This window comes from Muscardinus avellanarius (genome assembly GCF_963383645.1).
Source record: "Muscardinus avellanarius genome assembly, chromosome: 1".
Classification (NCBI taxonomy): domain Eukaryota; kingdom Metazoa; phylum Chordata; class Mammalia; order Rodentia; family Gliridae; genus Muscardinus; species Muscardinus avellanarius.
The window spans coordinates 118,126,335-118,153,197 of NC_137786.1; the positions used below are offsets into that span (position 1 = coordinate 118,126,335).

At 47.1% G+C, this 26,863-nt stretch overlaps 1 protein-coding gene across 6 annotated transcripts in view; it reads right to left on the reverse strand.

Annotated features, from left to right (window-relative positions):
* GRAMD1B (GRAM domain containing 1B) overlaps positions 1 to 26,863 on the reverse strand; it is a gene marked incomplete at both ends in the record, with an annotated part of 210,982 nt that overhangs the window by 152,400 nt on the left and 31,719 nt on the right. For 4 of the 6 annotated variants that reach the window (XM_080705156.1, XM_080705153.1, XM_080705155.1 and 1 more), the window contains one exon: positions 2,383 to 2,463. In XM_080705156.1, coding sequence (XP_080561282.1) covers positions 2,383 to 2,463 — 81 coding nt within the window. The remainder of the gene's footprint in view (positions 1 to 2,382; positions 2,464 to 26,863) is intronic. The other 2 variants (XM_080705158.1, XM_080705157.1) reach the window with 2 other exon arrangements.

The following is a 26,863-nucleotide window of genomic DNA, read 5'->3' on the forward strand; positions in this document are numbered from 1 at the left end:
TACACTGTTTCAATTATTGTAGCTTTAGATGGTTTGAAATCAGAAAATATATATCTGCTAGCTTTGTTCTTTTTCAAGATCGTTTTGGGTATCTAGAATTCATATTCCATATTAGGATAGATTTTTTTCTGAAAAATAAATATATAAATATATGATAGTTTCACCTAAAAAAACAGAAAAAAATATGCTCTAGTAAGAAAGAAAGCAAAAAGAAATATTGAAATGCTATCTTTAAATCATCAAACGCTTGGTATCAGACAAATGAAACTGTTATGTGAGATTATCATTTTTAATTTTGGATAAATTGCTATAATACTAGATGTCAACCACTAAGCCAAGCATGGGAAGGAGGGATGGGGAGAGAATGGGGTGGGGATCGGGTGGGGGCTGACTGGGCGATGTGTGCATATATGTCTACAAAAGTTTGTATCCCACTATGATGTATGAATACAGTGCACCAATAAAATAAAATTTAAAAAAAAGTCAAAAAAAAAAAAATGAACTCAAAACTTTCAAAGATCATTCGGTAGTTCTGTCCTGTTATTGCCTCATATTTGGCTGGTAAATAAAACTTCCATGTTTTCTTTTCTTTTTCTACCTCCAAGCTACCTCCCAGTTCTATTTTATTTTTTATTTTTAACAGTGTCTCACTAAGTTGCTGAAGCTGGCCTCAAGTCTGTGGTCCTCCTATCTCTGCCTCCCAAGTACTAGAATTATAGGAGTGCACCACCGGGCCCAGCGTGTTCTTCTTCATATGAAACCCTGTAAAATAGCAGGATGCAGTGAGCATGCCAAGGAGGCAGGAGGACCTCAAGTTTAAGGGTAACCTGGTCATTTCAGTGAGATCCCTGTTTTAGAATATAAAACTAAAAGGCTGAGGAAATTCTCAGTGGTACAGCACTTACCTAGCATATGCAAGGCCCTGTACTATAAAAAGAAAACTACTATCAATTAGACTCTTTATAGCAATCTCCCACTTATGAAATTAATGTTTTCTAAGAGATAATATTGCATTTCATTTTTTTCTTTGGTTTGCTTTTCCATCAGCTTATTCATAATACAGATGGGCCAACAGAGTTAGAGCAAAAATAGAACTTCAGCCAGGCATGGTGGCGCACGCTTGTAATCCCCGCGCTTGAGAGGCGGAGACAGGAGGATTGTGCAGGTTCGAAGCCAGCCTTGCTGGCTTAAGAGACCGTGTTTCCAAATAAAATGTAAAATAGGTCTGGGAGTGTAACCCGGAGGTAGAAGGATTCCATCCCCAAATACCACCAAAAAACAAAATAAAAAACAAAAAGCAGAACATCACTGCAAGACAACAGATCCCCTTGAAGTCAACATCAATTCAGCCAACTTGGCATGCTAGAGACCCTGGATTCAATTCCCAGCAGGGTGTGTGTGTGTGTGTGTGTACTGTCACTGGGCAAGGAAGTTCAACTTGCCACCACAAAGCTACCTCTGCCTACCACTGATAGCACTGCCCAAGGCTGCCATTAGTTGGACCTTGTCACTTGAGTGCATAGTTGTGTCTCAAATTCCTCAGTAGAGCACTTAAGAGCCTCCACCATCTCCTCACATCCTGCATACACGGCCTCATCTCTATTACTAACCACAGCCACAAGCCCACTCCAGTCAGGCAGGGTGCTGCCCTGCCAGCCATCACAGGATGCACAGCTTTCTCCAGCACAAAGCCCTCCCTCCCACACACCCCGCACTCAAACCCCTGTCTGACTCCGGTCCTAAAAGTCTTGCCAAGAGCCAGGCGTGGTGGCTCACGCTTGTAACCCCAGTACTTGAAAGACTGAGACAGGAGAATCATAGGTTCAAGGACAGCTCAGCAAGTAGTGAGACTCGCATCAACCTAGAAATACCCTGTTTCAAAATAAAAATAAAAAATTAGAGCTGGAGGGTATAGCTAGGAGGTAGAATGTCCCTGGGTTCAATCCCCAATTTAAAAAAAAAAAAAAAGCCGGGCGTGGTGGCGTACGCTTGTAATCCCAGCATTCGGGAGGCTGAGACCTGGAGGATCGCAGTTCGTGGACAGCCTCAGCTACTTAGTGAGGCCCTCTGCAACTCAGTGAGACCCGGTTTCAAAATAAAGAATAAAAAATAGGGCAGGGGGTGTAGCTCAAAGGTCAAATGCCCCTGGATTCCATCCCCAGACCCACAAAAAAAAAAAAAAAAAAAAAAAGTCTTGCCAAGGTGTTTGATTTACCATGGTTGACTCGTCCCTTACTAAATATGAAAGGCCTTGCGATCTGGCCTTTGGGCCACTGATCCTGGTTTCTGGGGTGAACAGCTTGTCTTTGCACTCAGGCCAGAGCTCTAACTCTTTACTGCCAGCACCCTGCCCCGCACTTCCTCGACTTCTCTCCACCCTACCTTTCTTCCCGCGGCACACGAGGGCTCAGGAACCGGCCGGAGTCATCGTCGTGGCTGCTCTGCTGGCTGCTCTGCTGGCTGCTGAGGAGACACAGGACACAAACGTTAGCGGGCTCTTGCTCAACCCAGGACGGGAGGAGACAATGCAGACAGGTTACAAAACCAAGTTAAAGCAACAAGCTCCCCCGCTAAATTCAGTACAGAGAGTGGGCTGACAGGCGAGGACATCAGAAGTGTCACAAACTGGGTGAGAACTCTGCCCGAGGTGCCTGAGACTGTCTGCTAGAACTAGGGGAGGAAGGGCCTGACCTGCCGCCCTCTTCCTCTCCTGCTTTCTACACCCAAGGATGTGCAATCGCCCCCAAGCTACCAGGCCCGCTCAGTCTCTCCTGAGTGACAACCCCATTCCTCCTCCACCCCAGCCTGGACTCCCAGGGTGGACTTAGGGAGGATGGTGTTTCTTTAGCGGGGTGTGGAAAGAAGGGAATTACAAAGGCCAAACTCTTGATGGGTCAGGGTCTGCTTCTCCGCCTGCAGACCAGGCTGAGGGGACCAGGGAAGCAATGCAGGGATAAAGCGTAGGGTCCCTCCACAGCTGGCAGCCCTCCCTGCAGCTAGAAGGTGACCAGCCTCAGTTCCCTGTCAGAGCTCTTTAAAGACTTTATACATTAGCCAGAGACAGGTTTCAGGTTGAAGACCAGCTTTCCTCAGCAACTAGTGAAGCCCTCAGTAAAACAGGGAGACAGGGTTTCAAAATAAAAAAATAATAAAATGGGGTTAAGGGTGTAGCTGAGAGGTAGAATGCCCCTGGGTTCAATCCCTAGTAACACACACACACACACACACACACACACACACACACACACACACACACACACCAGTACGGTAATGTGGAATAAAACTGTCTTTTATCTTATTCCAGAGGAAGAAAAGCTGTTCAGACACCTCATGACACTGACTGACTATATAACAGATAAACAAATGCTTTTTTTCATTCATAATTATTAACTATTCCAGGCCTCAGACCAGGGTCCAAAACTATAGCCCCAAACCAAATCCAGAGCCATCGGGGTTTTGTAAGGCCCCAAGAGTTAAGAATGCTCTTTGCATTTTTAAATGGCTGGGTGGAGGGGGAAGAATCTAAAAAAGAATCTTTCATGGCACTTGAAAATGTTATGAAATTCAAATTTCGGTGTCCATAAGTGATGTTTTATTGAGACACGGCCATGCCTGTCATTTACAACAGCCTTGGTTGTTTTCAGACTACGGTGTCAAAGCTGAGTAGTGGAGGCAGAGCTGAGAAAGTGCAGTAAAATGGGCACACCTGTAATCCTAGTACTTGACAGGCTGAGACGGGAGGACTACAGGTTCAAGGCTAGCCTCAGCCGCTTAGTGAGGCCCTCAGCAACTTAGCAAAACTCTGTTTCAAAATTTAAAAAATTTAAAAGAGCTGGGGGTATAGCTTTGAGAGAGAATGCCCTGGGTTCAATCCCCACTACCCCCCTAAAAAAAAAAAAGAAGCACACTGGAAGCTCCAGGAGGCCACAAAGTCACCATGGCCTGTCCCGAAAAGGAAGTCGACCACCGCTATGAAGAGATTCTATTAATGGTAAAGACCTAGCTGGGCACAGCGGCTCATGTTTGTAATCCTAGTAAGTAGGAGACTGAGACAGGAGGATCATAGGTTCAAAGCCAGCCTTAGAACCTTACACAACTTAGGCTCTCAGCAACCTAGTGAGACACTGTTTCCAAATATGAAATAAAATCAGGCTGGGGGTGTAGCTTGGAAGTAGCATGCCTCTGGGTTCAATCCCCAGTACCAAAATAATAATAATAATATTAATAATAATAATAATAATAATAAATATCCTATTATAAGAACTATTTTCTAAAAACCCACAAAATTATTACTGATTTTATGAATATCATCATATTCTATACTGGTATATCTATTATTACTAGTTTTTCAGAGCTATGCAATGGTCTGCACCTTCACTGTTCAACCTGAAGTATCAAAATGCATTGTGTTGTTGTTTATATTCTTTTGTGGCTTTTAATTTTTTGGTATTCTATTTTTGAGGGGTTAGAGAGTTTTATTTTATTTTATTTTATTTTATTTATTTTTTTTTTTTGCAGTACTGGGAATGGAACCGAAGGGCATTCTGCCTCTGAGCTACAACTCCAGCCCTATTTTTTGTCCTTTAATTTGAAACTGAGTCTCACTGAGTTACAAAGGGCCTCACTAAGTAGTAGCTGAGTCTGGCCATGAACCCAGATCCTCCTATCTCAGCCTCCCAAATGCTGGGATTACAAGCATGTGCCATCACGCCCAGAGAGTTTCGTGTGTGTGTGTGTGTGTGTGTGTGTGTGTGTGTGTGTGGCACTAGGGTTTGAATCCAGGGACACTGTACCTCTGAGCTACACTCCCAGCCCTATTTTATTTTTATTTTGGAACAGGGTCTTGCTAGGTTGCTGAGAGTCTCATACTTGCTGAAGCTGTCCTTGAACCTGTGATCCTCCCGTCTCAGCCTCCCAAGTATTGGGATTACAGGCATGCAGCACCACGCCTATTTGTAGGTTGGTTTTTAAAATTTTTTTATTTTGAAAAAAAATGAAAAAGAAAAAAATGAGTAAGAAAAAAATAAAAGCAAGACAAAACAAAAACATCTCTATTAACATAAATGCCACTATACCCCAAGCTACAGTACAACCAAAACAGTTCCTTCACTCTGACAGCGTGCCCACTGAGGTAGGCACATGGGTCTCTAGAACATTTCCCAGACTCTGTCCCCAGGTGACCGTGAAGCCTGAGCAATCTCCCGAGTAAGCACTTCATCTCGGGCAAGGAAGCACCTGAGGTTTTGTGACGAGTTATGACCATGTATTAGGTTCTGCTCCTCCAGCAAAAAGTGAGCTTAGAAGCAACGTACACCAAAATGTCCAAACATACACACACACACAAGAACCACATTCATACACACCAGAAGCCAGAATAACCGAGTACACCAGGCCTCCAGTGGCACGCAGACTGCACAATCCTTCCCTCTCCTGGACACCAAGCGCTTCCTACAGCGCGGATCTGAGGTTCAAATCCAGCCTCAGCAAATTAGTGAGGCTCTTAGCAACTTAACAAGGCCTTTTTTTGAAGCAAAAAATAAAATTATGTGTGTGCGGGGGTGGGGGGAACCTTGGAGACAGAATGTTCCTGAATTCAATCTCCAGCACCAAACAAACAAAAAAGGTGGTAGTGGTGGAAGTTCTGAAAAATAATTCTGAGCTGATATTAGCAAGATATACCACTAGATGGCACCATTGACTTAAAAACTAGAACCACATCAGCCAAACTAATATGGAGGATCAAGAACCAGACTCAGCACCTTAGTGATAACCTCCAGAACTCAGTGAGATCGTGTGTGTGTGTGTGTGTGTGTGTGTGTGTGTGTGTGTGTGTGTGTGATCCTGTGTGTGTGTGATCCTGTGTGTGTGTGTGATCCTGTGTGTGTGTGTGTGTGTGTGTGTGTGTATAAAATAGGGCTGGGAGTGTAGCTCAGAGATATAATTTAGCTTGACCCATGGCCATGTGGCAAGACTGCTTCAAAATAGAAAATTAAAAAAAAAGGGGCTAGGGTATAGTTCAGAGGCAGAATGCTCCTGAGTTCAACCCCTAGTACCAGAAGAAGAAAATGAGGAAAGGAGGAGAAAAGAGGAGGGAGAGACGAGGGGGAAGAACCAAGATCCAGAATCAAGGTCAACCTGGCGCCCCCTTCTGGCCTTCCTCTGGTCCAGTGGAAGGAGATGAAAATGATGGGTGCCTTCAAGCTGTTTATTGGTTCCAAGTAATTAAGAGATATCAATCTGCATATATTCAAGTACTTATAAGTATTTCTAGATTGCCCTTCTGCACATATACCAACAAGAGGCAGCTCTGGAGTGATGGTTAAGAGTCTAGGACCTAGGACATGCTGCCTGAGACTGAATACAAACTCCTAGTTATATAACCTTGAGCATCTATTTATCATCCCTTTCTTTACCTACCAAGTGGAGATAGACATTACAATAGTTCTTACCTCGAAAGGCCATTATAGGTTTTAAGAATAAACAAAGGTGTAACATCAGCACCTGGCACATGTATTACCTGCTATAAAATGCTAGCTATCCTTAGGGTGAAGCTTCGCTCTGTGGATTGTAACCAAAATAATTTTTAAAAAGACCCAAAGACGTGCATCCCACAAGGACCCTGCTCTCAAGGTGTTTTCAATCTGGATCTCAAGATTCAATATGTCAACAGTTGAAAGTAGAAAATGATAACTCTCACAAAGACACATTTTAAATGTTTCAGGAACACAGTATCCAAAAGGTCACGTCCTTCTGTGGCCAGTGAAAGAAGAATGAGATTAACAAATGAGATTTGCACTGACTCATAAAACCACATCGATTCAGGACAAGCCTCGGTATGAAGAAGCACCCTTGTGAAGCTTCGCTTTCCACTTTCCGTGCACCAGGCACGGTGCTGAGGACGGGGGATAAAGGTAACCGGACCTGGTCCCTCCAGCAAAAAGCTTCCATAGCAGAGGCACCGGCGTGCACTGCGGACTAGGATGCAGCCCACGGAAAAGCGTACCTGGGGCAGGTGGTGCACGCTGACTGGACTTTCAGGGGACGGGGTGAGGTTAGCTCTGAGCTGGAAGGACATCAGCAAGTCCTTGATGACAATTTCCCACTTTCGGCACTCCCAGGAAGAACCTCTCTCCCCCACATTCTGTGTTGTTTTATAGCAATTTTAAATAAGTTAAAATGATGCTAACCACTTCTCCAACTCAATTCCCACAAAATAATTCTGTCAGGAAGGATTTCCAGAGTCAGAACCGTTAAGACGTTGGGAGTCTCGAGGATGAAATTATGCATTTTGTATTGTGAGATGGACAAAAGTCTTTGGAGACCGGGGGTAGAACGCAGTGGTTTGGGTAAGCGTCCCCTGAAAGACGCATGTGTTGAAAGCATGGTCCCCAGGGTGGTGCTGTTGGGAGACAGTGGGAAAGTGCGCATGCCTGAAAGGGGTGGTGGTGGACCCCGCTCTCTTCTTTCTTTCTCCGCCCCCTGGCTCAGGAGGTGAGCAGCTTGCTCTGTCAAACACCCCACCATGATGTGCTTCCCTCGGCAGAGGCCTGAAACAGTGGGACCACCCATTCTAGGATAGACCCATAAGACAGATAAACCTGTTTTCTTCTCATTTAAATTCCTTGACTATTTTGTTATAGTACTGCAGAGCTAATATGGCCTCTTACATGAATGCTTTCAATTCTTCTCTCGTTTTCTTTTGGCAGTACTGGGGGTTGAACCCAGGGGCGCTCTACCAACGAGCTACATCCCCAAACCCTTTTTGTTTGAGACAGGGTCTGGCTAAGTTGCTCAAGCTGGCCTGGAACTTGTGACCTTCCTGCCTCAGCCTCTCGAGTTGTTGAGATTACAGGCATATACCACTGCTCTCAACATCAATTCTTCTCTGACATATATAGCCTTTTGTTTTATCTTTGTTTTTTTGGTGCTGAGGATTAAACCCAGGGGTGTTCCTCCTCCAAGGAACACCCTCAGTCCTTTTTATTTGGAAAGAGGGACTTGCTACATTGCTGAGGCTGGCCTTGAACCTTGTGATCCTTCTATCTCAGCCTCCTAAGTAGTGGGATTACAAGCATGCGTCACCATACCCTGTTTAAGTGAGCCTTTTTAAACAATTCAGGCCACCTGGACACTGAGTGACTCACGCTGCAGCCTTCAAGAATCTGAGGCGATTGCAAAAGCAATGCCACCCAAGGCTAGTTATAGAGGAAGGGCAGGGTGCCACGAGGTCAAAGACCATGAGCCCATACGCTCCGCAGTAGTTGCGGCCTTGTCTAATCTGGTTTAAAGAAGTTGAAAAAACTTGGTGAGAGTCCAGCAAATAGCACTAACAGATGAAACTGTCTGATAGTCTGAAGAAGTGACTTTGCCCAGGCCCCAGATGGTGAAAGATGGCTCAATGCTGCACCTGAAGGAATGCCTGTAAGCATCGGCAGGCGGCGCCCCCAGGACAGCTAGACAAGGCCCCAGGGTGACTTCAATCCCTCCTGTTGTTAATTCAAGCCTCAGTTACAAGCCTCTGCAGAAGTTAAATGTTGGAACGCTAGATCATGCTACTAAGTAAGGTGGTGAAGATCTTACAATCGAAGGACACTTCAGACAGACCAGCTATGGCAAAATCCTGGTTTTGCTCACCAGTGTGCCAGTGCAGGAGCTGATCCCAGAAGGTCATATGAATACCAGTAACACTAGGAAAGACCGGGAGACACCCACAGCCAGCTGAGCCAAAGCACACTCCAGAAGCAGGCATTCCCTGGGCCGTGACCAGGCAGCTCCACGATGAAGCCTGGGTGACATCTTGTGATTCTACTGGTCTCCCCCTCTCCGCCCAGAAGCACAACTGCTAGGGGCACGGGATCTAGCAAGCTTGCTGAGCTGGTGCTTCCGGAACAGAATCAGCTCTCTCTCCCAGGAAACACCGAAGGCCTCCCTCCCAAGACCAGAAGCATCTGAGATACAGGTGGACGCAGCAGGCACGGGGGTGGGGGGTTGCAGCTGTACTGCAGTATTCCCAGAGCCTAAGGGAAGTTGTGAATCTCCCACCCCAAGACCCTGAGGCTATCCTATGGCGTTTCTTTGCTTTTGGCTATTTATATGCAATCCAGTGTTGGCACCAATTATCCCATGCTAATTGGAAGCTTGAGAAGGCTCTGAGTGGCTACTATAGATGGCTTTGATTAATACAAATGGGGAAATTTAGGCAGTGAATATAGTACACACAGCCTGGAAACGGACAAGCGTGGGTTTGCCCTGAGCTTTCTTATTGCCCATAACCTTAGCCAACTCCGTTATCCTCGCTTAGCCTAATTCCATGAAAAATGGAGATTTATTGTGATTACTCACAATTTAATCCTCAATTTACAGAACTGCACTGAGGATTAAGTTGTGAGTTAATCCAATCATGGTGTCCAAGTTCAGGATTTGGAGTCAGGGAGATGCATGCTGGCGTCCTGATTTTGCCACTTGGCCAGGAAAGACTAGGCACGCTATTTAACTTTTCTAAGTAACACCACGTGCCTTAAAGACTGTGATGAGGGCAAGAAAAGGTAGAATTCATGTAAAGTGTGTAGGATGGTGCATGTCCCTTGGTAGGTGGTGAATACAGTTAGTTTGGCAGACAGATAAATATTTTGAAACATCTAACACAGAAGAGACCCTTCGTGGTAAAAAATATAGAAAGCCACCGGCCTGCAAAGCCGCACCATGCCCCCACGGTCACAAGACACGGCCGTGTGCATGCCGAACTATTTCCACATACAAAGCGATTTGGGTATTTACAATTTCAGACCAAGTAGGAAAGGAGAATGGGGAGAGAGGGCAGGTAGGTAGAACGTAGAGAATAAAGGAGAATAGTTTCTGCTTGTCACCTGGCAATAAGTGTGGGAAACTCTAATAATAGAGAATACGTAAACAGATGTGAAGGGGCACTGCAAATGACCGCCAACGTCTTACGCAACACAGCTCCACGCTCTCAAATAATGCTACTTAGAAAATAGCTCTGAGCGAAAGCTGATCATCTGCCTACGAGGTAGGAAGGCGCTTCTGCTTAGTGGCCCCTGTGGAGACCGGAACATGGGAGGCAGCTGGGCAGACTCGGGGACTCAGGAGCCAGCTAAAATTGTCCCTAACTCACCACAGTACACAGACACTTCTCTGTTGAACAGTTCTTGTGGTCAGGGGGTACTAAGAATTGAACCCAGGGCAGTTTACCTCTGAACTATACTCCCAGCTCTATTTTATTTTTGTAACAGGGTCTCACTAAGTTGCAGAGGGCCTCACTAAGTTGCTGAGGCTGGCCTTGAACCTGTAATCCTCCTGTCTCAGCTTCTCAAGTATTAGGATTACAAGCATACCCAGGGCCAGCTTTTAGGATATATATATTTTTTACATTTTTTATTGGTACACTGTAGTCATATTTCGTGTGTGTGTGTGTGTGTGTGTGTGTGTGTGTGTGTGTTTGTGTGTGTGGTACTGGGGGTGGAACCCAGGATCTTTTCTACCTCCAGGCTATACTCCCAGACCTATTTTATACTTTATTTGGAAACAGAGTCTCACTCAGTAGCTGAGGCTGGCTTTGAACCTGTGCGATCCTCCTGTCTCAGCCTCCATGCTGGGATTACAAGCGTGCGCCACCACACCTGGCATAGTCATATTTCTTAATGGAGTACAAGATGGTAGAGACAGTCATGCAAACATCGCCCAATTAGCCTTTACCCAATTCCCACACCATCCCCTTCTCCCTCCCTCCTTCTCATGTTTGGCTTAGTGATTGACTTTGATATGTTTGTGAATGTACATCCTGTACATTAGGGAATTTCCGTCCTCCCCCTCCCATCGCTTCAGTTAGGTCGCCTTATTTGCTCATCTACAGTATCTCCTCCTTCATCTAGAGTTCCTATGACCCATTTTAAAGGTGCACGGTATTGACAGTGATAATAACTATCTATGCCTACCACAGGCCCTCAGTATTTGTGAGTTAACATTGGAAACAGGGTCTCACTAAGTAGCTGAGGCTGGCTTTGAACCTGTGTGACCCTCCTGTCTCAGCCTCCCAAGCGCAGGGAGGGTTACAAGTGTGTGCCACCACGCCGGGCAAGATATATTTTTAAAAAGCTTTCTGGGCTAGGATGTAGCTCAGTGGTAAAGTGATTGCCTTGCATGTGCGACACCCTGAGTTCAATCCCCAGTAAAAGACTAAACAAATAAAATAAATGAATGAATGAATAAATAAATAGCTTCCCAATGATTCTGCGGGGCAACCAGGATGGAGGCCATGATACTTCCTGATTCATGAGTTACTTCACTGCAATGTGGATAAGCCCCCAACACACACACCCCTTGGTTTTATCCCCAGGGACCTCTGCACTGTCCCAGACAAGGACAGTCACTACTCGCTCATCTCACTGGGATCTCAAGCAGGTCTGGCTGATAAGTATCCCCGGGCCCGGAGCTCCACCTCCCTTGCCTCCTACCTGCTCTGCTCTCTGCTGAGCCTTCATTCTATCTGACTTCTGCTGTTCTCTCCTTCTTAAATGTCTCCCGGGACTCATTCAGCTAGTCCTTTAATATCATCAAGCACCAACTATGCACTTGGACATGATTCTAGGATCCAGACAGCAGGTAGAGGAGTTGTCACAGACAGCCAAGGTCTCTGCTCTCGAGTCCGTGACATCCTATTGGGCTCTTTTCTCCTGCTCTAAACAAGGGAACCTAAGTTCCCTGGACTCTGAAATTGTGATCAGTATCCTGCACACCAACACTGTGCATTCATGAGAGATGTATAGCTTTCCTGGGATTCTCACATCCTGGGTTCAGGGACCCATAAGAGATTAAGCTCCACTGCAAGGCATCTTTTTGGGGACTGTAACTACTCCCAAGTCTTTAATTACGATGCATATGCTAATAACTCTCAAAGACAGCAGAGCAGAGAGCTGAGCCACCTGACACGGTGACCAGTAGTCACATGTAGCTATATACATTTAAATTAATTACAAACTCAGTTCTTTAGTCACACTAGTTTCATTTCAGGTACTCAACACCCATGCCTGGCCAGGTGCTTCCATACTGAATAGTACAGTTAGAGAACGTTTCTTGTATTCTAGAAATATTCTACAAGTCTGTATTGGAAGCCCTGGGCAGCAGTTGCCCAATCAAATCAGTTCTTGGGTGCCAGGTCTTGGGCTCACCCACCTGCTTTCTGGGCAATTCAGAGACGTGTACCTAACTAAGTACCTAAGCTCATTTTATTTCCCCATCCCGTTGTCCATTTAAATGTAAGGCATTTCACCAGGCGTGGTGGCGCACGCTCGTAATCCCCGTGCTTGGGAGGCTGAGACAGGAGGATCGCACAGGTTCGAAGCCAGCCTCAGCTACTTAGTGAGGCTTTCAGCAACTTAGTGAGACCCTGTTTCCAAATAAAGTATAAAATAGGTCTGGGAGTATAGCCCAGAGGTTAAAAAAAAAAAAAGCCCCTGGATACCATCCCCATTATGGTAAAACAAAAAAAAGAAAGAAAAAGAGAGAGAGCTAGAGGTGTAGCTCAGAGATAGAATGCCCCTGGGTTTCATCTCCAGTACCACAATCAATCAATCAATCAATCAATCAATGTGTGTAAGACATTATTTCTCTAAGCGTGGTGGGACACACCTATAATCCCAACTACTTGAGAGATGGAGGCAGCAGAAGCACAAATTCCAGGCCAGCCTGGGCAATTCAGCAAGACTGTCTCAAAATAGAAAAATAAAAAGGGCTGAGAGGGTAGCTCAGTGGTCGAGCATCTCTGGGTTCAATCCTCAGTACTGCAAAACAACAACAACAATAAAACAACACCAACAATAAAACAACAACAATAATAGTAAAACACGTAAATATTTCATAGACCTGTTGTAAGAATTAAATGAGTTAATTAACATAAACACTCAAAAGACAGCTCGGCACATAAATAAGTACCTAACAAATGTTAATAATATTTATTTTTATTATTATACATTTACACTGGCACTGGGTGCTCACGCTCTCTTTTGCTTTTGGTACTGAGGACTGAACTGAAGGGCATTCTATCTCCAAGCTACAATCCCAGCCTTTTTTATGTCTTATGGTAAAATGGTCTTGGTAAATTGCTGAGGTGGGCCTCAAATCTATGATCCTCCTGTCTCGGCCTCCCAAGTACTGGGATTACAAGCATTCAGCACTGTGCCAGGCTTTCCTGAATACCCTGCAGGAATCTCATACTAAGCATCCCCAGTTCCAATTTCACCATCTTTTCTCTCTCTACTCCACTGTACAGGCTCATACAAACAACAAATGCAGCCCACACGGACCACACCAAGGCCTGCAGACTCCACTCCCTCCCAGGTCCCCATCCTCCATGTGGTGCTCCCACCACTCTGTACCTGGAATCCTGCCACGGTTCCTAACTGCCGTTCCCACTGCCAGCGTGGCCCCTCTCCAGTCTGCCCTCGACACCAACACAGTGACCCCAGCCCTTTGCATCCTTCCCTGCCAGGCCCAAAACCCTGGGCCCTGGTTCTGGTGTGGCTCAGTGATACAGGACTTGCTTAGCGTGCAGGACACCCAGGGTGTCTCTGTCTCTGCGTGCGTGTCTCTCTCTGTCTCTGTCTCTCTCTCTGTGTCTCTCTCTCTGTCTCTCTCTCTCTCTCTCTCTCTCTCTCTCTCTCTCTCTCTCTCTCCTCCCTCCCTCCCTCCCTCCCTTCCTGTAGCTTCCATAATTTAGGGACAAAGTTGAAATCAAACTTCTTACCTCAACAATAAAAGCCTCTCGGCAGGCATGGTGGCACACACTTGTAATCCCAGTACTTGGGAGGCTAAGACAGGAGGATCACAGGTTCGAGGACAGCCTCAGCAAGTGATGAGACTCTCATTGACCTAACAAGACCTTGTTTTAAATTAAAAATAAAAAACAGGGATGGGGATATAGCTTGGAGGTAGAATGCCCTTGAGTTCATTCCTCAGTACCACATATTAAATAAATAAGTAAATAAATAAATAAATATTAAAAAACAATAAATGCTTCATGATCTGCCTCCACCTCGCTGCCAGCCAACTCGCCTCTGCCCTCAGTTTGCTCTCCTCCCGGCCTGGCCTTTCCTTCCTCTGTTCCTTTACAATTGTTCCCCACCATTCCCATCTCTGAAACAATGTGATTTAGGAATTGTGCCTGACAGTTCTAGCGTTAGATCACCTGAGTTCAAATCTTATTTATTTATTTATTTATTTCCCCAGACCCCCTTCTTTTTTATGAAACATGTTTTTTTTTTTGTTTTTTTTTTTAGGTTACCAAAGATCCTGCTACATTTCTAAAGCTGGCCTCAAACCTGCCACCCTCCTGTCTCAGCCTCCCAAATCAAGTGCTAGGAATTCAGGCAAGAGTCACCACACCAGGCACTTGCATTCAAATCCTGGCTCTCACTACACCACTCCATTTCAACCTCTATACTGTAAAATGGCATCTACTGGTGTGTGTGTGTGTGTGTGTGTGTGTGTGTGTGTGTGTGTGTTACTGGGAATTGAACCTAGAGGCATTCTATCCCTAAGATACATCCCCAGCCCTATTTTATTTTTTATTTTGAAACAGGGTCTCACATTCTAAATTGCCAAGGCTGGGCACAAATCTGCAATCCTCCTGTCACAGCCTCCCAAATACTGGAAATATAGGCATGTGCCACCAGCGATATCTACCTTATTGAGGTGATATAAGAATCAAATAAATACCCACAAAATATTTAACAAGTATTTGCACTGAGTAGCTACTTAACATTACAGGTATAATTATAATTCAAAAGTAGAACCTTAAAGCCTGACTTGGTGGTACACACCTGTAATCCCAGTACTTGGGAGGCTGAGGCAGAAGGATTGCAGGTTCGAAGCCAGCCTCAGCAACTTAGTGAAGCTCTCATTAACTTAGACCCTGTTTCAAAAAAAAAGGGGGACCAAGGATGTAGCTTGGAGGTAGAACACCCCTGGATTCAATCCCCTATATAGCAATAAAAAAGTGGACCCATCTCAGAGAAATCTTCCTTGAAGGCTCTCACCCACACTACAGTGTCCTATCACCCCAAATTAGCCTTTTTCATAACAAGTATAATATTTCTCAGGATTCAGAAATTAATAATTCACTTTCCTATACCTTCTACCACACTATAAACTCTCTGTGAGCAAAGATCCTACTTTATTTGCCATTCCTTTCAGTCCTAATGTCTACCATGTATTAAGTGAACAATTTATGTCTAATAAATCAAAGAAAAATGTATGGCTCTGTCTTTGCCCACTGACTTTTCGTGTGTGTGTGTGTGTGTGTGTGTGTGTGTGTGTGTGTGTGTGTTACTGGGCACTGGACCCAGGGATGCCCTTACCACTGAGCTATACCTACAGCCTTTTTTATCTTGTGTTGAAACAGTCTCACTAAGTTACCCATGTGCTGACCTCAAACCTCCTGCCTCAGCCTCCCCAGTACTGGTACTCTAGGAGTACGCCCCACACCGGGTTCCTGCTGACCTTACAGTTTCCACTTCCCTGAGCACCTCAGTCAGTGCTGAAGGGCTCCCAGCTGAGCACTCTCAGGCCAGCACACGCTGCCCCTCCCTCCCTGTTCATCAACCCTTTCTGATCCTCTGTGTTCAAAATGCCTCGCTGAACCCTCCAGGCTCCCGGAGTATAGGACATGGTCCATGAGCTCGAGGAGCCCGCAGAGCTGGGATTCCTGAGTCATCCATGCTTCCACTGTGTTCCCAGCATCAGCGCTAGGTTCCCGGAGATAGCAACTTGAATTAGATGTGTCTGGACGTAGAGAAGCCCGCCCAACATAATCCTCTCCCGCCGGCCCTCCTCTGCCCGCGCTCATGCCAAAGCCTTGGTCCAGCTCTCAGTTACCAAGACCGGGAAGCTAGCAGCACCTCCCTCGGAAGGCCAATAGGAAAGATGCGGCCCTCAAACAGACAACGGTCAAAAGAAGGGAAAACACTTGAAATCCAAGGCCAGGACTTTTTCCTTTGTTTCTTCTTTCTGGCTGTGTATGAGTTACAAAATTTATGTTAGTTTTGGCTTTCATGAATACAGATAATCAAGCCCTGGATGAAGAGAGACATTAAATATTCTTTCTAATGCCCTGGTCTAAATTATTTTTCACAGAGGGTAGAGGACCCCTCGCCCCCAACAGAATCCCAAGCATCTTGCCACCCTCAACTAATAGAATTACACCGCCGGGTGTGGTGGTGCGAGCCTGTGATCCCAGTACTTGGAAGACCAAGATGGGAGGATTGAGGGTTTCGAGACCAGCCTCAGCAATTTAGCATGACCCTATTTCAAAATAAAAATAAAATGGAACTAAGGGGATAGCTCAGAGGTAGAGCATCCTAGATTCAATCCTCAGTAACCCCAAAAAAGAAAAAGAAATCATTCTTACCCCATGATATTCCTGAGATGGCTTCTGAGAAAGGAGCAGGAGAACTTGGACCAATATCAGAAGCAACTCTCTCAGTCACTCTTTTCTTTTTGGTGGTACTGGGGTTCCTAGAAACCCTTCTACCTCTGGGCTATACTCCCAGACATATATATATTGGAAACAGGGTCTCAAGCCAGAGAGGCTGGCTTAGCACCTGTGCGATCCTCCAGTCTCCGCCTCCTAAGTGCGGGGATTACAAGCGTGCGCCATCACGCACGGCACTCATTCACTCTTAACTGCAGGGGTACACCACTCTTTCCTAGTTTCCACATTCCAGCAGCTTCTCTGGCCTCAGTCTTTGCTTAGTTCACAGTGGAATCTCAGACGCTGTTGACTAACCAGGTCACTTACAGGAAAGCCCTTCCTCATGAGATAATGTGGTCAACTTGGTGAGGACTGGCTCAGACTGTGGACAGTGCTGTCCCGAAGGCCAGCCTCCCTCCAGCCTCACACCCGGCCTCCCTTCCTCCTGCCCAGCGCCCCTTCACCCTCCTGGCCTGCAGAAAATCCCTGGCTTCCCCATCCATCCACATTCATGTTGGAGGAAGGAAGCCAGCGCCGAGAAGCTGCAGGAAGCTCTCAAACCCAAAGCAAGCAGGAACCACTGTATGCGCAGCCAGCCCCATACTTTATTCTGACCAAGCAGCTCAGTGTAGGCTCTTTTAACTAAACTGCTGAAAAGGAGTTCAAGTTCCTCCTCCACTGAGTTCCTTTCTCAGCGGAGAGCCAGGACACGCAGAGGGCCATGCTTCTGTTCCCCTTAACATCCCTACTTCCTTGCCACCAAGAACACTTAGACTGTCATGTTTTAGAAGACACTCCTCATCTCCAATTAATTTGCATATGTGTGTTCAGGTGTATTCCAACCAGAGCCACGTAATCACCATTCAGAACTTTAGCCTCAAGGAACCTGCCCTACCACAGTGGGCTGACAGAATTCAAGCCAAGTCCACGTAATGCTCTAGGTGGTCTCGGTACAAAAAATGCATGTGTAGCTTCTGTGAGGCTTCTGGAAATGTCAAAAACACACAAAGAGCCGGGCATGGTGGCGCACGCTTGTAATCCCCGTGCTTGGGAGGCTGAGACAGGAGGATCGCACAGGTTCGAAAACAGCCTCAGCTACTTAGTGAGGCTCTCAGCAACTTAGTGAGACCGTTTCCAAATAAAGTATAAAATAGGTCTGGGAGTATAGCCCGGAGGTAGAAAAGCCCCTGGGTTCCACCACCAGTACCACAACAAACACACACACACACACACACACACACAAAACCCCCTCACACACACACAGAGGCCCCCCTCCCTCCCAGGACCCAATGATTTTGTGGTCAATATACAAGCTGCTGTTCATTTGATCTCTCTGTGGCATCTCTTCCTCTACCAACCTCTGAAAAGTTCTTCCTGAAACTCTGACCATAGTCTTCTCCTCTCTCCACCCCCACACACTCCCCTCCCACGATCTCCAACTCCAGGACTTCCACAAAGCCACACATGCTCACTTCCAACCTACATCTCTGTGCCACCAAGCTCCAGTTCCCCATATCCAAATCCTTGTGTTACCAGCGCCTGCCTCCCCAGGCTCCTCTGACAGCAGGTCCACACTGCTCCTCCCCTCCTGCACCCTCCTTCTCCCAACTCCTGCCTGCCTTCTTAGCTCAGCTGCCCAAGCCGTTTGGTCATCCATCCACTCAGTGGTTTCAGAAATTGTTTCAGAAGTTCCTGTTCCAGGACCCCCTCTTCCCGTCTGTCACTGACTTATGTTGCTCCAACCTCAGAAACACCTTTTATATCCACCTTCTCGTCTCTCTGCCCCTATGGCCTGGCGCTCCTCCAAAGACCAGTATCACACTAGCCGCATAAAAATCTAAGAATCACTTGGCAATTTTTTCCCCCGGTACTGCGGGTTGAACCCAGGGGCATTCTACTGATGGAGCCCAGCCTGGAGGCCACAGTGACAGGGTCCACCGTGACCAGTTTAAGACTGTTCACCAGGCGACAGCACCTGCCACTGAGGCGAAACCACAAAAATAAACACTTTTTGGCCATCCCTGAAGAAAAAAAAACCCTCTACACTTGAGAGCAAAACCAGCTGGTGGAAAAAGCCACAGGCATCCAGGCATGGTGGCACACACCTGTTAATTTCAACATTTGAGGCAGGAAGATTGCAGTTTCAAAGCCAGCCTCAGCAATTCAATGAGGCTCTCAGCAACTTAGAGAGATTGTTTCCAAATTAAAAATAAAATAAAATAGGTCTGGGAGCATAACCTAGAGGTAGAAAGTCCCTGGGTTCCATCCCCAGTAACACACACACACACACACACACACACACACACACACACTGGAGACTGAACCCAGGAGAGCTACACCCAATTCTGTGTGTGTGTGTGTGTGTGTGTGTGTGTGTGTGTGTGTGTGTGTGTATATATATATATATATATATATATATATATATATATAAAATAACCCAGAGGCAGGCCAAGTAAGACAGAGTGTGGTGCCAGGGGACAGAACAGGACTTCCTTGAACTTCAGCCAGGCCTGGAGGACAGTGGAGAGTTGGCCCACGGCCCGGGGCGATTTGGGGACCAGAACGGCTAATACCACCTCATTTAGGCATGAGGGAAGGGCTCCTGAGGGCCAGTCCAGGCGCAGAGCAGTGAAGCTCGTGCCTGAAGCCTCTTCACACAAAGAGGCATAGGAAGTACGCTAGTCCTGGTACCCATGCCAACTGGATCCTCCTGCCCCAGAAGTCTGAGATGCCTGACGTAGGAGCCGGCCTGGAGTAGACAGGGGCAGATGATTCCCCACAAGCTGCTCCTGAGCTCCTGCAAGAACATTTTAGCAGAAGCCAAGACCAAGGAGCCCCTGGACATTCACATCTGACTGAAAACCAAACTCCACTAAGAACGCGTGTGGCGGGGAGTGATGGCGCACACCTGTAACCCCCGCTACTCAGGTGAGAGGCTGAGGCAGGAGGATCGAAAGTTCAAGGACAGCGTGGGCAACTTAGTGAGATCCTGTCTCAGAATAAAAAGTGAAAAGGGCTGGAGGTGTAGCTCAGTGGAAGATCCCTTGCCTGGCATGGATGAGGTCCATGCTAGGCAAGGGATAAGGTCCTGGGTTCAATCCTCAGCACTACAAAAAGAAAGTGCGAGAACAAGATTACATGTTTTCAAGATTTTTTTCCCCCTGTGGCTATGGTTTCTGAACTGTCATTAAATTTGGTGCCAACCAACGCCGGGTGTGGTGGCGCACGCTTGTAATCCCCACGCTTGGGAGGCAGAGACGGGAGGATCGCGCAGGTTCAAAGCTAGCCGCGCTGGCTTAAGAGACCCTGTTTCCAAATAAAAATATAAAATAGGACTGGGAGTGTAGCCCGGAGGTAGAAGGGCTTCCAGGAACCCTAGTACCACACACACATACACACACAAAAAAAAAAAAATTGGTGCCAACCTGTTGGTATTTCTCTGGTTAACAGAAGTTAAACCTCTTAAAAAGCTGAAAATAAATAAATCATAAAGGTGGAAATGGTGAGGATGATAGAGAAGACCTTGTGCTCTGCTGTCGTGGGCCAAGGAGCAAGGCATCCAAGAGGAGGCACTGACATATCTGGAGGGAAGGAGTAATTCTCGGGACCACAAAAGTCAGGGAGCCGTGGGGGCTGCGGACACCCTATCACAGATGATTGGCTCCAGTGACTGTGGGTCTCAAGGACAAACACGTGTGCAACCGTGCAACTTTCCAGAAAGAACCTTTCCAGCTTTGTGCCCCTCCTCCCCATCCAACTTCATTTGCCCTCAGCCCCAGGAAAAACCGGTTTATGGGGAAATGATTATCTTGGTGTTTTTGTTTGTTTTTTTCCAACTGAAAGAAATAAAACCATTCCGAACCAAGAACTCTGGCCAGCCACTAGCTCACCAGGGGCCCTCAAGGGCTGAGAGAAAGAGCGCCCACTAGACCAGAGCCAGGAGGTCCAGGGGTAGCAGCCTGATCTATGTCCACCACGTCTTCCCCGCCAGGCACTCTGGTGACTTCCTGGAAGGTATTTATATCGTGCATGGTTACTTCTCACTAGCCTGACAGCGGTAGCTACTGGAAGATTCAGAATAGTGAACCAAAAAAAAACAAACATGGAATAACTCCCAGATCCTTTATTTGGAGTTTTTTTTTGTTTGCTTGTTTCTTTTTGTGTGTGTATGTGTTACTAGGGATGGAACCCAGGGGCATTCTACCTCTGAGCTACACCTCAGCCCTATTTTATTTTTATTTTGAAACAGGGTGTCACTAGGTTGACAAGAATCTTACTAAGTTGCTGAAGCTGTCCTTGAACCTGCAATCCTCCTGTCTCAGCCTCCCAATTACAGGTGTGTACCCTCACGCCTGGCTAGAGTTTGAAATTTTTAATCACACACACACATACATACACACAGGCACACAAACACACAAACACCCTTATTCTCTATATCCAACCAACCCTCTTTTTTTTTTTTTGGTATTGGGGTTCCTGGAAGCCCTTCTACCTCCGGGCTACACTCCCAGAACTATTTTTTATATATATTTTTTTTATTTGGAAACAGGGTCTCGAACCAGCGCGATACTCCTGTCTCCGCCTCCCAAGAGCAGGGATTACAAGCGTGCGCCACCACGCCCGGCCCAACCAACCCTCTTTGAGTTCAGTCCTGGGACCCACCTAGATGTACAGGGCATAGCAAAGATTGTGATGACCACAAAGCAGGTAATGCCTTCATTCAGAATACGCTCAAACAGGACTTTTTGAAAATTGGCCTGTACACAACAGGAAAGATGAGAAAAGAGCTTGGGGTGGGTGAGCACTTAAGTTTGGAAAGGAAAAGGCAAAAAATAGCCCAAGACCAGCCCTGCCCTCCAGAATCTCAGTCCCTGTTACAAACAGATCCTAAAGTTTACAGATAGTTGTGAATCCCCAAAGGTTCTTGTGCTATAGGAAGGAGAGATTAACATGTATCCAGTAGCCAATACAGACTTTTTTCAAATACTATTTCACTTAAAAGTCAGCATTTGAGGAAAGTACTATTCTTTTTTTTTATTCATATCCTTTTCTTATATCTTTAATTTTTTTCCTTTTTTCCTCCTTTCTTTTCCTTCCTTCCTTCCTTTAAGATACTAGTGATTAAACAAACCCAGGGGCCTTCTACCTCCAAGCTACCCTCCCAGCCTTATTTTATTTTTTCTTTTGAAACAGGATCTCACTAAGAGCCTCACTAAATGGCTGAGGCTGCCCATGAACCTGCAATCTTCCTGTCTGAGCCTCCGGAGTACTAAGATTACAGGGGTATGCTACTCTGTCCTATTTTCCCAATTTCCTTATATAAGAATTCTGTAACCAGGTAGGCAGGGTGGCATACCTTTGTAATCCCAGTACTGGGAAGGCTGAAACAGGAGGATCACAGTTTTGAGGCTAGCCTAGGCAATGTAGCAAGATTCTCAGTAATCTGATGAGACCCTGTTTCAAAAACAAAAAATTGAAAATACAGCAGGGGGGGTAGCTTAAAGGTAGAGGGCCCCTGGGTTCAATCCCCATACCACAAACACACAAAAAAGAACTCTGTAACCCAAAACTCCAATCTGCCCTCACTGCCAGGGCAACTGCTATGACTATAGATCGTCTTCGACACGCTGTTCCTTCTGACCTGCCCAGCCTCCTCAAACTCGCGCCTAGGCCGGCTTTTCCAAGTCCAGGGCCAGACGGGCCGTTGCATTCATGCTGCCTAAAGCCCACACTAACAGCATTAAGGTGATCAAGTCCATGAATCGCAGGTCAGGTTATCTACTCCAAGCTGGAGAAAGTCCCAGACGCTCAATGGACTATCCCAGGAGAACGCCCACTTCAATCGCCATTTCCTAATGGGAACTGCAGTTAAAAGCGCCAACTCTTCAGGCGTGCAGCCATGCCTGGGTGACGTGTGCTCCCCTGCCCCGTCCTCCCTGCTCACCTGGGCAGCGAGGGGCAGGGGAAGCCGCCTCCCACCTCCGATGCTCTAGGGGGTGGTTCATCTTTCTTCTGTCCGTCCTCTCCCCAGGGCAAGCACAGTGAGAAGATGGCGCATGGCATGGCTGGGCTGAGGGAGGGCCCGCGTGGCCAACTCACCCCGAGGGCTCTGACCACTTTCTGCTGACCGCACTTCTTGGAGCGCTGCAGCGCTCACCTCTCATCCCCGTCAGTACTTGGCTCCTCCGACCGGTGAGCTGCCCTCGCTGTGCCTATTTCTCTCCAGCCACCTCTCCCTCGCCCACAGTCAAGTTGCCATTTGGGCTGTTTGACACAAACTGTTTCTTATTAAAGGTGACTGTTTCATGGCCTTTTTTCTTATCCTAATTCTTTCTGACAGTTCCTCCACATTTGAATTGATTCCTTTTTCTTAAGAGGAAAAGAAAAATGCATTTCACCCTAACCTTAATTTCAAGAGGAACTAAAAAGAAACCATGCCACTCGTCCACATCCTTTTATGGGGCACCTGCTATATGCCAGGCTCCACTCGAGGCAAACCCAAAGATGTAAACAGACAGAGGGAGCCGGGTGCGCTGACCACGCCTGTAACGCCAGTACTCGGGAGGCTGAGAGGCATGGCACCTTCAAGGCCGGCCCTGACAAATAGCAAAGACCCTCAGCAACTTAGCGAGACCCTGTTTCAAAATTCAAAACAACAATTTTTTTTAATAGGGCTGGGAACCTGGTGTGGTGGCACACACTTACAACCCCAGTACTTGGGAGCTAATGGGAGGATCACAGGTTCACAGCCAGCCTCAGTAACTTACGGGTCTTTGTTTCCAAATTAAAAAGTAAGATAAGCCGGGCGTGGTGGCGGAACGCTTGTAATCTCCGCACTTAGGAGGCAGAGACAGGAGGATCGTGCAGGTTCGAAGCCAGCCGCTCTGGCTTAAGAGATCCTGTTTCCAAATTTTAAAAAGTAGAAAAATAGGTCTGGGAGTGTAGCCTGGAGGTAAAAGGGTTTTCGGGAACCCCAGTATCACCCCCCCCCCAAAAAAATAAGATAAAAGAGGGCTGGGGTTGTAGCTCAGAGGTAGAATGCCCCTGGGTTCAATCCCCCAGTGCCATGATAAATAAAGAAATAGTGCTGGGGGTATAGCTTAGAAATAGAATGCCCCCTGAGAAATAGAATGACTTCTAGAAGGAAGGAAGGAAGGAAGGAAGGAAGGAAGGAAGGAAGGAAGGAAGGCAGGCAGGCAGGCAGGCAGGCAGGCAGGCAGGCAGGCAGGCGAGCGGGAGGAAGGCAAGCAGGCAGGCAGTTATGCACATATTGGTTTTTTTTTTTTTGGTGTGTGTGTGGTACTGGGGTTCCTGGAAGCCCTTCTACCTCCAGGCTACACTCCCAGACCTATTTTTACGTTTTTATTTGGAAACAGGGTCTCCTAAACCAGCGCGCACGGCTGGCTTCGAACCTGCGCGATCCTCCTATCTCTGCCTCCCGAGCGCAGGGATTACAAGCGTGCGCCACCACGCCCGGCCATATTCTGTTTTTAATAAGGGGTTACTCATTGGTGAAGAGACAGTCCATTCAATGGTGAGTATACACAGCGGGACAATTGCTACGTGGAGGGCAGGATGGGGACGCACGTGCATGAAGCGTGGTACCCGTACAAGGGAAGGCTCACCTAGGGCCACGTGGGAGACTCCACGCGGCTTCACAGAGGAGGAAGCATCTGAGCTGACACTTGAAAGATGGGCAAAATCTGACCAGGCAAAGCACATCCCAGAGAGAGCGCTGGCACGTGCACAGTCAAGTGTCACGAGCCCCATGCTGCTGGAGTGACCGCTGAAGGGGGAGAGTAGATGAAGGGGGGCAAGTGAAGCAATGTCCCCATCAGGAAGGGCCTGAGTGTGCAAGGAGTGGGATGAGATTCTATCCTGTGGGTGATGAGGAAGCACAGAAGAATTCTGCACAAGGAACTGACCTAGGATTTTTGTTGTTTGATTGATTGAGCACTGGGGATTGAATCTCTGAGCTACACCCCCAGCCCTATTTTCTATTTTCTGTTTTGAAACAAGACTTCGCCAAATTTCTGAGGCTAGCCTCAAACCTGAGATCCTCCTGCCTCAGCCTCCCAAGTGCAAGTGTGCCACCACGCCCGGCTAAGTGACCTGTTTATCCAAAGAGGTCAGAGCATAAGAGGCTGGTGACAGGAAGGAGAGAGGGAGCTAAAAGGGCCTCGATGAGGAATATATCTAGATGGTCCAGGTCCTTCTGGTTGGGGTGTGTGTGTGTGTGTGTGTGTGTGTGTGTGTGCATGTGTGCGCAGTACTAGGGATAGAACTCAGAGGCATTTCACCTCTGGGCTACACCCCCAGATCTATTTTAGTTTTTATTTGGAAACAGGGTCTCACTAAGTTGCTAAGAGCCTCACTAAGCCGTTGAGGCTGGCTTCGAACCACAATCCCCCTGTCCCAGCCTCCCAAGTACTGGGATTGCAAGTGTGGGCCCACACTCGGCCACGTCCTCTGTTTGCTGGCTGCTGGGGGCACTTCTAACATCTTAATCCCCCTACTCCCAGGTTAGCACAGTGCGAAATAAAGGTTAGGCAAGCAACAGACACCTGAGGTCTAGTTGATTGCTACTCTCTTCAAGAATTAGCAGTGAGTCTACAGCAAACACTAAGTGAACCCTGGACTTCAGAATAAGTGCTGGATGCCCATGATACAGCAGGGCTTGCCTAGCATGCTTGAGGCCCTGGGTTCAATCCCCAGCGCCCCCATCCCAACCACCAAAATAAATAAATAAATAGCAGGAGGAAGGAGATTACGGAAAGTTTCAAGGAAGTCCAGCCGGGTTCTGTGCAGCACACACACATCCGCTTGTCTTGGAATCGTGCATAAAGTTAACACTCATTTACTCTAAATAAAAATACACGCAAAACGGCGGCAGCACAGCGGGCGACAGCCACAGAGCCGGCCGGGGTCGCGGACCGCGTGCAGCACGGAGCTGCATCCCCGCTCTGTGCCTCAGTTTGCCCGTCTGTAAATTAGAGAGCGTGCTGGGTGCCCACGTGGGCCCGTCTAGTCTTAAACGTGCAACAAAGCTAAGGACGTTTCTAGGAAATCCGTCTCAAAACCAGGCAGAGAAGGGAACAAGCTAGCCCAAGACGTGTGGATGAAGCAGAAGGATGGGTGTAGTGGCCGCAGAGTAGGGAGAGAATGGCAGCTGAGAAAGACCAAGAAAGACAGCAAAACAGGCACAGAGATCCACATGTGTGGCTCCCTGGCTCACTCCCTGTGTACTCTCTTTGATCCCTGAGTGTGTGCGTATGTGTGTGTGCACATGTGTGTGTACATGTGTGTGTGTGTGTTATTGGGGATTGAGCCACCACAGCCTGCTTCCCAACTCCTTTTTTTTTGAGGGGGGGCAGGTACTGGGGATGGTACCCAGGGGCATTCTACCTCTGAGCTACACCCCCAGCCCTTTTATTTTCTTTATTTTGAAACGGGGTCTCACTAAGTTGCAGAGGGCCTCGCTAAGTAGCTGAGGCTGGCTACAAACATTTCATCCTTCTGTCTCAGCCTCCCAAGTCCTGGGATGACAAGCGTGCGCCACCACGCCCGGCTCCCGCCTTCTTTTAACATTCCTAGCTGTCTAGCGTTTCCATTTGTAACAGTCTATCATTCAATTAATAAATAAGATCATGGGCAACACCACCTAAAAGACGATGACCTTGTCTAATTCCTTCCTTTTCAGAACCAGAAAGCAATGGCTAAGGAGGTGGAGAGATGAGACAGGGTACCACAAACAATGAAACCCAAGCGCTGCCTCTCAGAGCTCCTCTCAGCACACCCAGCTCCCCTGGGGGCCACCAACGGAACCTTCCCGAGGGCAGAGAAGACGCCAAACCTTTTATCTTCGATGTTGCTGCTCATAACCAGGCTCACTCCCAACCTCTGCTGATGGAGAGTTCGCCATGTCCTGGGCGCTTCACTAACTGGGGACACAGGAGGCAACAGAATGGGCAAGAACTGTGCTCTTGTTGGTCTCAAATTCCTGAGAGGGAGCAGGAGGGATGCAGACATGGGTCAGAGATCAGTAACACAGACAAATAAAAGATAATAATTTCAAAAGTTCTAAGTGCTAAGAAGATAACAGAACAGAGGAGAAGTACGCTTCAGAAGAACTAAAAGTATGTTAACGTCACACTGACAATAAGGGGCAGAAGCTGGACCTGAACCCACTCAGCACACTCTGAGTGGCTTTGCTGAGGCCCTGTAGTGGGGAGTGCTGAGCGCAGATGTTGGCATAGCAAACGCGGCTGCGATGACTGACTGAAGGAATATCATTAGAAGCGTTCTCAGGGTATTTTTAATTTGGAAGGGAATTCAGAGGCAGATTCTAGTAAAATCTGTTCTGATTTTAGTTCTTCCTAA